The sequence below is a fragment of the Camellia sinensis genome, chromosome 2 (genome assembly GCF_055761805.1).
Source record: "Camellia sinensis isolate YWXY chromosome 2, ASM5576180v1, whole genome shotgun sequence".
NCBI classification, from domain to species: Eukaryota; Viridiplantae; Streptophyta; class Magnoliopsida; order Ericales; family Theaceae; genus Camellia; species Camellia sinensis.
In genome coordinates, this window is record NC_138962.1 from 206,206,538 (window position 1) to 206,220,786 (window position 14,249).

Sequence of the window (14,249 nt, forward strand, 5' to 3'; positions counted from 1 at the left end):
CGGTGCCCCCTACGGTGAAACACTAGGGCGAACAAAACCCCTATCTAGCAATTCCTGGAGCTGAACTTTCAACTCAACCAACTCTGCTGGAGCAAAACGGTAAGGTGCCATAGAAATCGGCGCCGTGCCGAGCACTAGATCAATAGAGAAGTCTATCTCTCGGTGAGGTGGCAAACTAACAAGGTCTTCGGGAAAGACATCCGAATACTCACAAACCACCATCGGCAACACAAGCTGGGTCTCACCACACTCACCACTCTCAAAGCTAGCAAGTAGACCACTAAGCTCACTCCGTCCTCGCGAATCATACCCCGGTGGCAAAACACTACCAACCCGGTCTCCCAAGAAATGGAACGACTCCCCGCTCAAGGTACGTAACGTAACCCTCTGGCGGTAGCAATCAATGACAGCCCGGTATGACTATAGCCAGTCCATACCCAAAATAACATCAAAACCCTTCATGGGCATAACAACAAAAGGAAAAGGAAGCCTATGGTCGGCGACCTCTATATCACAACCTCTAACACCTTGTTTCAAGATCAACTCACCACCAATAGGCGATACTACACAAATAGGAGATGCTAACTGTGCCAACTCCAATTCCAAAACAGATGCAAATGCAGCAGATACAAAAGAATGAGATGCACCCGTGTCAATCAACACACTAGCAACCAAATTGCAAAACAGAAAAGTACCTCTCACTACTGATGGAGCCGGCACTAGATCCTGCGTGGTAACAGCATACACGTGCCTTGTAGGCCCCTGATCTACTTGCTCACCCGTCGGAGCATACGACTGCTGCACTGACTGGGATGACGAAGCTCCCGGATTGGCCCTCGAGGCCTGCACAGACTGAGCTGGCTGATAACTCTGCGTCTTCCTAGAACCAGACGCTCCTGAAGTAGGACTCAACTGCGGGCAATACCTCTTCAGGTGCCTAGGCTGGACACACTGATAGCAAGATAAGGGCTGGCCCCTGCCCTGACTCTGGCTCTGAGGTCTAGCTGAAGAGGAAGCAGCTCGCTGACCCCCTCCCTTCTGCGGGCAAACCGAACACTTGTGACCCAGCTGGCCACAAGCAAAACAAGTCAAGCCTCCCTGACTGCCTCTCCCCGAGCCTGCACTCGGCATCGGAAAGGTCGATCTAGCAACTCCACCCTGAGACTGCTGAGGGTTATAACCCCTCTGTCTCCTGCCATCACCCTGACCCTCCTGGCCCCGCTTGGAGCCTCTATGTTTCTCCTCGTCTTCCTCCTGCATCATAAGCTCCATATGAGCTGCAGCATCCACTAAATGTCTATACTCTCAGATGTAAGACCCACCAACCCTCAACTTGAGGCCCCGCCTCAACTTCCGCTCAAACTCATAGCAACGGCGTTCTTCGGACGCCACCAACTCAGGTGCAAACCTGGGCAAACTAGTAAAGGTGGCCTCAAACTCTGCCACGGACATACCCTGCTGATTAAGCCGGCTAAACTGATCCCTCAGCTTCTTCCTAGCAACTGCAGATAAGAACCTCTCCTAGAAAGCATTCACAAACGCCTCCCATGTACCACCAACACAAGCCTTCTCGTACTTCCACCATTGACCCGCATCTCCCTTCAGCTGGAAAGATGCCAAGGTCACTTTCAATGCTCCATCCTCGATGCCAAGCATCTCGAACGTCTTGCTCATCTGTTCTAACCACTTGTCAGCCTTCAGTGGTTCCTTCGGATCTCCAACAAACTCGTCCGGATTAGACCGGAAGAACTTCCTCTTCAAGAAGGAAGGCCCTACCTCAGTTGCCTGATTCCCTGCTCCGAGAATACCCAAAGCTCCTGCTATCTCTCGGGCCAAGGCACTCAAAGCCTGCTGACCCGTTGGCTCGGCCACATTGGCCTGACCAACTCCCTCCTGCACTGCCGGAATATCATCCGGTAAGGGCACTTCCTGCCTCGCAAGCCTGCCACGCCTAGCACCTCTTCCTTGCCCTGACATCCTAATAAAGGTAATACAGAACGTTAGCACATTCACAAATGTGCCAAAACTAAACACTCACGTCCTAATGCATGGATAACTGTAATTCACTCCACGTAAGCACATAAACACATAAGCACTTACGAATTTTATTTCCGAATAGTGATAGTCCCGAGGCGTTACTAGAGTTCCGGTTAGAAACAACATTGATCAGGTGCCTTTCCAACAAGACTCACAGAAATCCAAGGATCCAATCAACATCCTAGAAACTAAATCCCATACCCACATAGTCACATAAGCATGTTATCAATTAAGCACATAGTATATGACACTACAACTAAGTCTCTATCAAGCGCGACAAACCCATTGTGATATTAATCACTTCCCACGTACCCAAAGTATTCGAATTCGGTACGCTCTGATACCAAGTTGTCACGCCCTCAAAATAATAACATTAAACCCATCAATAGAGACATGCATTGATATATAAAAGCTCCACTTTCTTCTATTCATCAAAGTTCCATTACCAAAAGTATTACATGTTAACAACAAAAGCAAATGCCTTAAAGGCTTACAGCTTTCCAAGTTAACACTTGGTTACAACAAAAGAGTACTAACTCATTTACACATTAAGCCCTTGGCTTGAATATACATGTAATACATCAAAGAAATAAAACAACAAAAGTCCGCCTGCCTCTAGCCTCTCAAGCTACGTCCTTGGAGGTGGCATGCTATTTGCACCTGAAAATGATATTCCCATATAGGGTGAGCCACAGCCCAATAGAAATATACTAAACCACATATGAACAATGACTAAAAGATTAGCAGTTGATAGATGGCCAACACAGATACTTTCCCTTATCACACTTTACGGTTTCATGACATATAAGTCCATATTACAATCCATTTTCCAATTCTTTTCAATTCTCAATTTATAACCATGGCTCAGAACCTGGCCAAACAATTCATATGAGACAGTAACTCATATTAAGCACTTCCCCATTTCATAATAGATAAGCATACAAGCTATATCACACACCAACAGATAAGCATACAAGCTATATCATCACTTCCACAGATATGCATAAGAGCACTATCACACTTCCAATGACAAGCATATGAGCTCTGTCAACACATTACTAGATAAGCATATGAGCTCTATCTATGGAGTCCATCCCCTATCTCCTCCCAACAACATCCGGTTTAGAGGTCCATCCCATATCTTCCCCTAAACCGTGGAGTACATACCCTATCTTCTCCAACACACACAATGCATATAAACAATAATTATACACATAATCACACAACACATAAATTTGATGTATTCTTTCAACCGTCATACTCAATGACGCATTCCAGTGATTAGTCTCAGTTTGCCTAATCATCATGCATTGTCTACAGCAATCAAGACTATCCTCCACCGATAGCCCAAAGCAGTTATTTCTATACAGAAAATAAATGCAACAATGGATATATAATCAACATTTCAACTAGGTGAGTGATAAATAATCCAACTATACCCTTTAATCCCATATCTTTCCAAATCAATTCCTCATTTCTCATAATTAATTATACAAATTAATTAACCAATGTAATTAGGGCATATTCCATAATTAACATTACAACCCTTAGGTTCCATTTTCACTAATGTTTCAACATTAATTTCATTTTTCCTTGCCAAACATGCATCTAGGTTTTTATATAGCCAAAACCCCAACTTTTGTAAAAATTACACAAAGGCCCAAACTCTCTCAAAATTACCCAACAACCCCCAACATATCAAAATGCAAAAATTTAAAGACAAAGCTCATAAAGAAGAGTAGGATATCCCTACCTCGAAGTTAGAGCTCGGATGGAGAAGAGACCAAAACCAAAGTGCTCCAAAGACCAAGATTTTCAGATCAAAATGACGCCCTCGATGATCAACAACCTTTTTGTAAAGGCCAAAGGTGAGGAAATCACCCTAGCTAGATCAAAATCTAGAGAGAAGGCAAGATTTTAGAGAGAGGAGCTCTCAAAATGGCTTTTAGAAAAAGTAGGAGAGAGAAAGGAAAGTAAAAAGTGATTTAAAATCATCCAGCGGATAACTCATATACGCATGACCCGCTCGAGCGGAGAACACAACGCTCGACCGCCAAGAACAAAAATCTGAGCACGCTCGAGCGCAATAAGGCCCGCTCGAGCGCCAAGACATAAGAATAAAGCACTTCCGCTCGAGCGCGAAACCCAGTCCGCTCGAGCGTGAAACCCAGTCCGCTCGAGCGTAGATTCCCACCTCCCAGAACTTATACATAGAAAGTACTACCCGCTCGAGCGCCACCAAACCCGCTCGAGCGCCACCGCTCGAGCGTAAACAAACCCGCTCGAGTGTAAAAATCACATCTGCAGAAGTTTTGCAGGAACACGAAATACTGGAGGTGTGCAATCCCCGCTCGAGCGTAAGAAGACCTGCTCGAGCGGATCGCCTAAAAATTGGACAACAAGGAATTGAAACCAAAGCCTAACCAACCTGTAACAACCCTGCTCAAAACATCCTAAAACTCGATCAAATGGAATTAAAGGACGGCAACAAGATAGACACCACTGCCAACTTCACAGAACCGAGTCCGGAACACAACAGAACAGTAAAGGGACAACCGGGATCGCTATAGTCTTTTTACCTGTAAATGGGACATATTGGTTTAAAAATATTTTGCCAGGACCTAAGCTACTACCAAAAATGTAGATAGGACTTTTAGGTAATTAATCCAAAAATAAATGAGTAAAAATTAATATTAAGTATAATATTTTAGTATTTTAATTTTATTATAATAAAAAAATTAAATATAATCCGGGCGGGGTTGAGTATGATGAGGTGGGAGAAACAAAATCCGTCTCCGTTCCACTTCCTCAGGCGGAGAAAACCTGTATGAAACTGTTTGCACCACATTTTATTTTTATGTTGGTTGTGGCCTATTAATTATGGCCAAATTCAATTATGGTCTGTTGATTGAAATTATAAACTATTTTCAAAAAATAACTTTGACCATATTTGTTTTTATTATTTTTGTCGACATGTATGTTGTCATAGCGTGATAAGTATGATAGTAATGTGGCCTGAAAGAGATTATGATATGATTTGAAAAGATTAAATAAAGCTAATAAAGATATTTATTGAAATCAATTAGAAACCATATGCTAAAATCGGGGGGATCAATATCAAGTTAAAGTACAAAATCTGCAAGTAGTTCCTATGAAGATATGAGATATGGTTGAGTGGAGCAAAGATCAAGGAAGATCATGGATTGATTGCTATAACATGAGGTGGCTAAGCAAGTATAAAACGGGGACTTGAAGAATGAAAAAAGAAAATGAATCAATCATCAAATACACGTGCATAATTATTTAGGAGTAGTTCTAAATTAGCATTTTAGGAGTAGATTAAACTAGTAGTTTTTTCCAACCCCCATTTATCTTCTTTTCTTTTGTTGATTGTTGTATTTCTTCAATCTTTTGTTCTTGTAACTAGTGACAAGTGACAATTCATTCGAATTAATACATATTCCTTTTTGTTCTATCTTTTCTTTGCCTAATTACCTTCAGGGAAGTCCTTAATCTGTTTAAGGCATAAAACTCAACCACAAAGTTTGATTTTTATTTGTGTTTACTTAAAGATTGGTTTGAGTATGTCGATCAAATCATTGTCGATTAGGCTTGAACTAAATTTTTACCAACATAAATGGAGCAGGAGAAAATGACCGTGCCAAATTACGAGGCACATTTTAATAATTTGTGTAATTTGTTTTTGTGTAGATTTTTCAATTAAGAAAAATATGAGACTAATTTGACAGCCAAAACTATAAGATTTTATCAAATTTATTTTTAAAAAATAAGCATGTATGATTTTGAAAATAGATTATTGATTTTTTTTAAAAAAAAGAAAATGTGATAAAATCATATGATTATGATTTTTATCAAATCAATATTTTATTTTTAATAAAAAAATTATAAATAAAAACTTAAAAATTAAACCAACTGAATCATCTAAATAATTTACTTTTTTTAGAAAAGAGTGCAAGAGTTTTACAGCTTGGCATTTTGAAGTTCTTCGGGTCATGCATTTGGGCAAAAAAACACGGCAGCTCACTCATCCAAGGAAAATTATTAAATATTTTTGGAATATTAGGTGATATAGTTTACTTAGCACTTTTAGCAAATAAAAAATTACAACACACGATTATATTTTTAGTAGCTTTTTATTAATTTTTCTTCTTTGGCGAACTTTCTTTAAATCAACTTTTTTATTTTCATTTTTTTAAAATTTTTTTTTTAATTTTTTTTCTGAATGTGAATTTAAAATTTTTTGCTATGAAACATCACTTAAGTAATACCATGTAGTGCTACGATACTATTAAATAATACATATACATTTATCATGTAGGTATTATTCGAATATCAAATGATTGGAAAGAAACATTAATTAATTTGCCTGACTAACAAAGGGTTATTGAGAAATTAAGGGATTCTCATGGTAACAGAAGGTACAACTTAGATAAGCACAATAAGGCTACTCTTAGCATTTGAAATTCATCGTTTCATTGCTTATTACAATAAACTGATAGTGAAAAGAAAGCTTTGCACAAAACAAAAACAAAAACAAAAAAATTACGCAAAGAAGTATCTCCACTGTGGGGACTTCTTATTCACAAATAAACTTGTTTAAATTAAAAATTGAAAAACAATGCCACAAATGCCTTCAAAAACAACTTCAAAAAATGGAATTATTTATTCTTGTTGAAATTCAAGCTGATGCAATATTAATTAATCTGCAGGCCTTAAATAGTATGGGTTGAGGCATAGGTGGCAGTGGTTGACTTAATAATGGTGCGGTGGTGGTGGTGAGTTGTAGTAGTATGGAGGTGGTGGTGATGGAGATGGTGGAGGAGGAGATTTGTAGTAGTAGGGTGGTGGTGGTGACTTAACTGGTGGAGGTGGTGATTTGTAGTAGTATGGAGGTGGAGGTGGTGATTTCACTGGGGGAGGTGGTGATTTGTAATAGTAGGGTGGTGGTGGTGGTAACTTCACTGGTGGAGGTGGGGATTTATAGATGTATGGAGGAGGTGGTGACTTCACTGGAGGTGGTGGTGATTTGTAGTAGTATGGAGGTGGAGGTGGTGATTTAACTGGGGGAGGTGGTGATTTGTAATAGTAGGGTGGTGGTGGTGACTTCACTGGTGGAGGTGGGGATTTGTAGATGTATGGAGGAGGTGGTGACTTCACTGGAGGTGGTGGTGATTTGTAGTAGTAAGGAGGTGGTGGAGAAGGAGATGGTGGAGGTGGCGATTTGTAATAGTATGGTGGTGGTGGTGATCGAGATGGTGGGGGTGGTGACTTATAATAGTAGGGTGGTGGAGGTGATGGCGATGGTGGTGGTGGTGACTTGTGGTGGTGGAGATGGGGTGGTGACTTGACGTAATAAGGTGGAGGAGGAGACGAAGAAGGTGGTGGTGGAGATTTGTAATAATATGGTGGAGGGGGTGATGGAGATGGTGGAGGTGGTGACTTATAGTAATAAGGTGGGGGTGGAGATGGAGATGGCGGTGGAGGTGACTTGTAGTAGTAGGGTGGTGGTGGCGATGGAGATGGTGGAGGTGGAGATTTGTAAATATACGGAGGTGGCGGTGATGGTGATGGAGGAGGTGGTGATTTGTACATATAGGGTGGTGGCGGGGATGAAGACGGTGGAGGAGGAGATTTGTAAATATAAGGAGGTGGTGGCGATGGTGATGGGGGAGGTGGCGATTTGTAAACGTAAGGTGGTGGTGGAGATGGTGATGGTGGTGGTGGAGTTTTGTAAATATAAGGAGGTGGAGGTGGTGAAGCATAAATATAAGGCGTATTAGCAACAACACTAGTTGCTGCTAAGCAAAATACCAAAGCATAGACAAATTGAGGCCATTGCCTCGAACTGCCTAGGCTTCCCATTTCGATCTCTATGTTGGTTTGTGTCTTGGATGATGAGAGTGAGAGAGTACTATCCCCTTTATATACTAATCCATGGGGTTGACTTTTCACAATGATAATCTCGATCTGTTTGTTATGGCAAACAGGCTGGAATTGGAGGATAGCAATTAATCAATACTAACCCAAATATCAAATTTTCCACATTTAAAATAAAAATGTTTATGAATAAATTTGTACACAATATATATAAACAAATAAAATTCTTCAAAACTAAATCTATATGTATTTTTTATGTTTCTGATATTGTAATTGATTTTTATATTCGTAACATATTTATTTTATTTATTCGTCAATGAAAATTTATAATGTGCACTAACAAAAGTGAGTTGTCACATTGATAAACTTTTCACTACGTGATTAATTTGAAATATTCTAAATAATATTGCATCGTATTTTGAGCCTTTTGGATACCAATGGAATCTTTTTAAAATAATTACTATTTCATGAAAAAAATTATAATTTTAATTGCTAAAATTTGTAAAATTTTTCATTGATCTGAAATTATTTTTACAAATATCTGTTGATTTGTTATTTCCTCAATAATTTATCTACACATAAATACATATATTTAGCTTTAATTCAATTTTCACTCTTGCTTCAAATTCATGTGTTGGGTTAATTAGACTTGCTATAATTCATGTCATGATATTGGCTTGTTTTGGAAAATAGGTTAAAAGTTGACCCCTTGATTTTTTTTATAGATTTTTTTGAAAAAAAAATAATATGGAAGAAAATAGAGAGGTGATGTGACTTGAAACAGGTTAAGTGACTTTTAACCAAATTCCCAAAATATTGTCATATTTTTACGGTGTAACAAAACAAAATACATGGGACTAAGCTCTCTCTCTACCCATCCCCAACATATCAGCCACTAGCTGCTTACGAATCTCAGCTGGGGGGCCATTAACAACTAAGATGTTTTCAAGTTGTGCAGCTCCCAATTTGGCTAGAGCATCCGTGCATAAGTTTCCTTCGCGATAGACATGTTGGGCACTGCATTGGCAGCCATTGAATATGATCCTTGCATCTTCCATTAGACCTTTGTAAGGGTGTTTGTCTCCAAGGCCTTCTTCAAGCAGCTTGACTACTTCCTGAGCATCGGTTTCCACTATCACATTGTTGAAGCCTTTTTGGAGAATGATTGTTAGTCCTTTGTACACCTCCCACAATTCAGTTTCAAGGCTGGTGCAGCTGTCCATCCTCACAATGATTGTCAGTCCTTTGTACACCCCCACGTATCATTTATGTTAATTCTAATTATTTTAGCCTAATAAAAGATGAGTTATTTTTACCTTTTCTATAATCACAAAACAAAATGATTAAATTTAAATTAAATGAAATAAAGAATATCACATCATTATATATAAAAATTATTTTTAAATAAATTATTTTTTATTTGGCAGCTATTGTAGTTAGGTACAAGAATATGCATTCATCATGGGTTAAGTTTATATTCAATTCACCGGCACAGTAATAATATATTCTATCAATTTAAAAACTTGATTAAAAGTTATTTTTTTGACTTTTAATCTATTTTAAGTCAAATCACCTCTCTATTTTTTTTACATATTTTTTCAAAAAAAAAAAAAAAATCAAAAAGAGTCAGAATCCAATTTTTAATATTCTATTTCCCAAAACAAATGTTTTTAAAAGGGGCAATTACATCCTAATATAGTTTTATAAAAAATAATTACATATACATAATAAATTTTATGACTTTAATTATTTTTTTTCCCCACTTTTTCTATCTAATAAAAAATTAATTATAAATATAAAAAGATGTATATTAAATTAAATAATTATAATCTAACAAGAAGCCCATAAAATTGACCACTTAACTTCTCAAATGTACACAAATGACTAACTAAATTAGCCTAATTGCTTCATCAATTCATCTTTTAAATTGTTAAAAATTGAAAATCATCAAATAATTACGAGTTATTTCGAATTGATAAATATGGGTCGTCATTAATTTCTTAACTAAAAATAGCAAGTATCTAAAAAAAATTAATATATGATTCAAATTTATTTATTATATATATATGATAAATCAACCCATATAATACTTCTGTGAATAAATTTTGATTATTTTTGTAAATGCATAAAATTATTGTTATTTAACTATTAGGTGTCCCGTATAAAATGTTGAAGAGAATACCAGTTGTGCAAGTTTGGTAAGGAAATGGAATAAGTCAACCCTTTCGTGTCTGGTTCTTAAGGTGTGCTTTTATTTAATTATCTTTTGTTGTCCTTTTTTATTATAGTTATTATAATTATTGTTTTATGCTTTTATTGTTTTGTTATTTTTTGTCAAAGTTATTGTCTGTCTTTGAAAATAAAACTTTTCTTTTCTTTTCCCCGGATTTAAGATATGATTGTGTTTGTTACATTAATTTTACTGATTATGCAAAGCAAAATTTTATATGTGTACTAATTAATAAAAAAAAATAATTAAAACTCTATTTTTAAAGTTCACCATGCCCGAAGAATTCGGAACTGCCCTCAAGAACTGAACACAAATATTCAATGCATGTGGATTGAGAGATTTTTTTATGAAAAAGTCTATACTTAAAAATTAAATGGAGAGTTGAGATTCAAATGATGTGTTGTGAGTTTATGTAAAAATTAAAATTTCAACCTCACATTCATAATTTTAGATAAAGTTTATGTTCTGAGTATGGAATGTGATTACTCTTATATATTCATTTTTTTTTTTTTAGGAGACAACTAGTTTGGTTTGTGAGAAACTAGAAGAGAAAAACAATAAATTAGAAAATAGAAAAAAAAACAAGAAGTTAAAGGAAATTCGATATTCATTCATAGGCAATACTTGGCAAACTATATTTATTTATTCTGATATTACACTTGGCAGTATATGATTCATTATAATTAAAGTAGAATAAAATAATTATTTAATTTTTTTTTAAATGACTATTATTTTAGAATAATAAATAATAAATATTTTGATGTCCTGATCGTTCTTGTGAACCATACACTCGGTAAGAACACATATTGAGAAAACAACCAATATTGAATTTTGGATGACTTTTGTGTAAGAATATCCATAAAGTGGCCCATATATTACATGTTTTTTTATTTATTTATTATATATATATTTAATCAATTTAATGGGTAATGGGTAACTAACGTGAAACATGTCAATTATCCCATATGATGGTTTCATAGGAAGTTACAACTTCCCTTGATGGTGGGAAGTTATAAAGAGTTACACTTGTATCATGGGTCTAAGCTATCTATATATGCCTGTGATAGCCATCAAAACACAGACGCTGTTTGTGAATAGAATAGATTTGAAATTCTGTTCCTTCCACTTTTCCAGATGGTTTTGTATAAGTATTTTGTATTTTGTGAGTGATTTTATTTATACATTCAAGACTTGATCAAGAATAAGATTCAAAGGTTTGAACATCATGACATGAGGTATTTTTCTTTTATTAAATTATTTTAATTTTCACAATTGGTGTCAGAGCCTCCTCATATTTTGTTGTTTAGCCTTATTGTATTTTTATGGACGCCATTACATTATATATATTTTCTTGAACCTCAATTCTGTTATGGTGTAGATATTTGCAATTTTATGCATTTGTTCAATTCATTTTAATAGGCAAATTACATATAGCCCCCTCGAGGTTTAGCAAAATTACAGATACCCCTTGAGGTTTGAGAAATTATAGATACCCTCCTGAAGGTTATATTTGCATAACAAATTAGGGGGCAAATTGTTATGAAAATATAAACCTCAGGGAATAATTTGTTATGAAAATATAAACCTCAGGGGAGTATCTATAATTTTCAAAATCTCAGGAGGGTATCTGTAATTTAACTAAACTTCAAGAGAGGTATATGTAATTTGCCCTATTGTTTTGTACGCCTCTTAGCTTTTCCGCATGTTCATTGAGTTTGACATACCACCATGAGCTCTAAGACCTTGGTTTTGTTTTTTCTTGTGAAGAGAATCTATAACCTATATAAGTTATATATATATATATATATAGAGAGAGAGAGAGGTGTTTGATATTCTACTACTTAATGGTGGATTTTAGATTTATACAACAACCATTATTATACAAGATTTGTAGTTTCACTTGTATGTTTTTGTACTATTTAAAGATTAACCTTTGAAATTAATATAAACGTTTACTATTTGGTTTATCTTGTTTAAAAAAGAATTTTTTTTTTTTTTTTTTTTGAGACATGTTGGTTAATTTTCTCATTCTTAGAAATAAATTGTTGCATGATATAAATTAATTAGAGGTAATAATAGAATTCATCTTGTTTTATAATAGTAGTGTTTATATTAATTTAGAAGTATTCCTATTCTAAATTTGCTGTGTTTTGAAAACCTACTGTATATCATTAAGTATGAGTTTTCATTAATTGACACACATTGAAGACCATTTTGTATAAAATCTAGAAATTCTCATGCATTTATTTGGGTCCATTCAGTTAATTTTAAAAGGCATTAAAGACTTCAATTTATTTCTAGATTTTTATAAGGATATGATATTAAGGGTATTTTGTTTATTATAGTTGCATGTTTAAATAGTAAGTAAATTCATATGAATTTCATACAGTAAACTATCTTAACATATCCTTTAAAAGCCTTATAAATTTTCATAATAATTGATATGCTCTCTAGTATAGTGTAACATCACATTGCATGTATCAAGATTATTTATTCCATGAAAATTTATGTGAAATAAGAGCATGTATGTACTGTGTGTTGGACTTATGGAATTTATTTTGGTCCAACTTTTAAGCAAAATCTAGTATAAGGTTGAATTATATGTGTTTGTTCTTGGTATTTTTCATATGATATTACTTTGATTGCATGTGTTATTTATTATGTACTTGTTGTGATCATAAAGATTTGCTCACATTAATATATTATGCCATAATTAAAAAATTTATTATGTTTTAAGAGTAACCACAATATCTTAAGACATAAAGATGTAGTGATTCTCAGCATTTTTATCGCATAAAGTTAAAAAAAATTAATTTGGTATTTTTATATTGTAATTATGTTTTATAAATAATTTCTTGGTTCCACAGGAAAGTAGTTCCACAGGAAAGTAGTTATTTATGAAATTTAATTAGAATAAGATAATAGATTGGGTATTAAAGGGATTGAACACTCTAACTAAACCCACATATATGAGTTTTCTTTTCCTTGAATATTTCAGAATTCATTAGTCTTATTATAAAGTAATAGCAAATCTAATAAAGTTTAGTAATCTTTACCCACATGAAGGTTTAGATTTGTTACTAAATTTGACATTGGTTGATTCAGACTATAGTTATTGTTTCAAATCATTAATAATATTCTTGGTAATTGAAGTGATTTCTACCTCTATACTGTCTAATGAGTCTTCTCGTATTCCATTCTTGAATGGTGATAATTTTTCGGATTGGAAAGACAAAATCCTTCTAACATTAGGGTGCATGGACCTCGATCTGGCACTCCATGTGGATGAACCTCCTGAACCTATGGACGAGAGTTCCGTTGCAGAAAAGAGTGCTTATGATAAGTGGGAGCGATCTAATCGCTTAAGCCTAATGCTCATAAAGTCAAATATCAGCCAGACCATTAGCAAATCAATCCCATCATTTGATATGGTCAAGAACTACATGAGGGCTATTGAAGAGCAATTTGTTAGTTCTGACAAGGCATTGGCAAGCACCCTAAACTATCAGGAATGAAGCATAACAATTCTAGGAGTGTGCGTGAGCACATTATGGAAATGAGAAACATTGCAGCTCATCTTAAGTCCTTAGTGATCGAGATTTCTGAGTCATTCCTTGTCAATTTCACACTCAATTCTCTTCATGTGGAATATGGAACCTTCCAAATTTCTTACAACACATAGAAGGAAAAATGGTCTATCAATGAACTTTTGACCATGCGTGTTCAAGAGGAGGGGAGATTGAAGCATAGAAAAGTGGAAAGCGCCCATTTAGCAACATATAAAAGAGGGCAATCCAAAAAGGACAAAGGTGATAAGAAATGAAAGAAGCTTGGTAAGTGCCATTTAAAAATCATGGCAATAAGGATGCATGCTTCTTCTGCAAGAAAAAGGGTCACATGAAGAAAGACTGCCCCACGTATAAGAAATGGCTTTAGAAGAAAGGTAATCTTATATCTCTTGTGTGTTATGAATCTAATTTTGTTAATGCTGATCAATATGAGTGGTGGATTGATTCGGGTTCTACAGTTCACATTGCTAATACCATGTAAGGCTTCCTCAGCCTAAGGAAACCGACGGGAAGTG

General features: G+C 35.5%; 2 protein-coding genes across 2 annotated transcripts; both read right to left on the reverse strand.

The window, feature by feature from the left end:
• Positions 1-6,488: 6,488 nt before the first annotated feature.
• On the reverse strand, positions 6,489-7,950 carry LOC114267526 (uncharacterized). The gene has a single exon (XM_028208566.2). It carries the CDS (start codon positions 7,918-7,920, stop codon positions 6,811-6,813), a length of 1,110 nt encoding a protein of 369 aa, XP_028064367.2. The 5' UTR covers positions 7,921-7,950; the 3' UTR covers positions 6,489-6,810.
• An 842-nt stretch (positions 7,951-8,792) lies between these two features.
• On the reverse strand, positions 8,793-9,158 carry LOC145819389 (uncharacterized). The gene has a single exon (XM_082913376.1). It carries the CDS (start codon positions 9,156-9,158, stop codon positions 8,793-8,795), a length of 366 nt encoding a protein of 121 aa, XP_082769502.1.
• Between the last annotated feature and the right edge of the window lie 5,091 nt (positions 9,159-14,249).

Bases quoted from the DNA above. Each gene is read 5' to 3' on its own strand.
- LOC114267526 (XM_028208566.2), bottom strand. From the start codon at position 7,920: ATGGGAAGCCTAGGCAGTTCGAGGCAATGGCCTCAATTTGTCTATGCT.
- LOC145819389 (XM_082913376.1), bottom strand. From the start codon at position 9,158: ATGGACAGCTGCACCAGCCTTGAAACTGAATTGTGGGAGGTGTACAAA.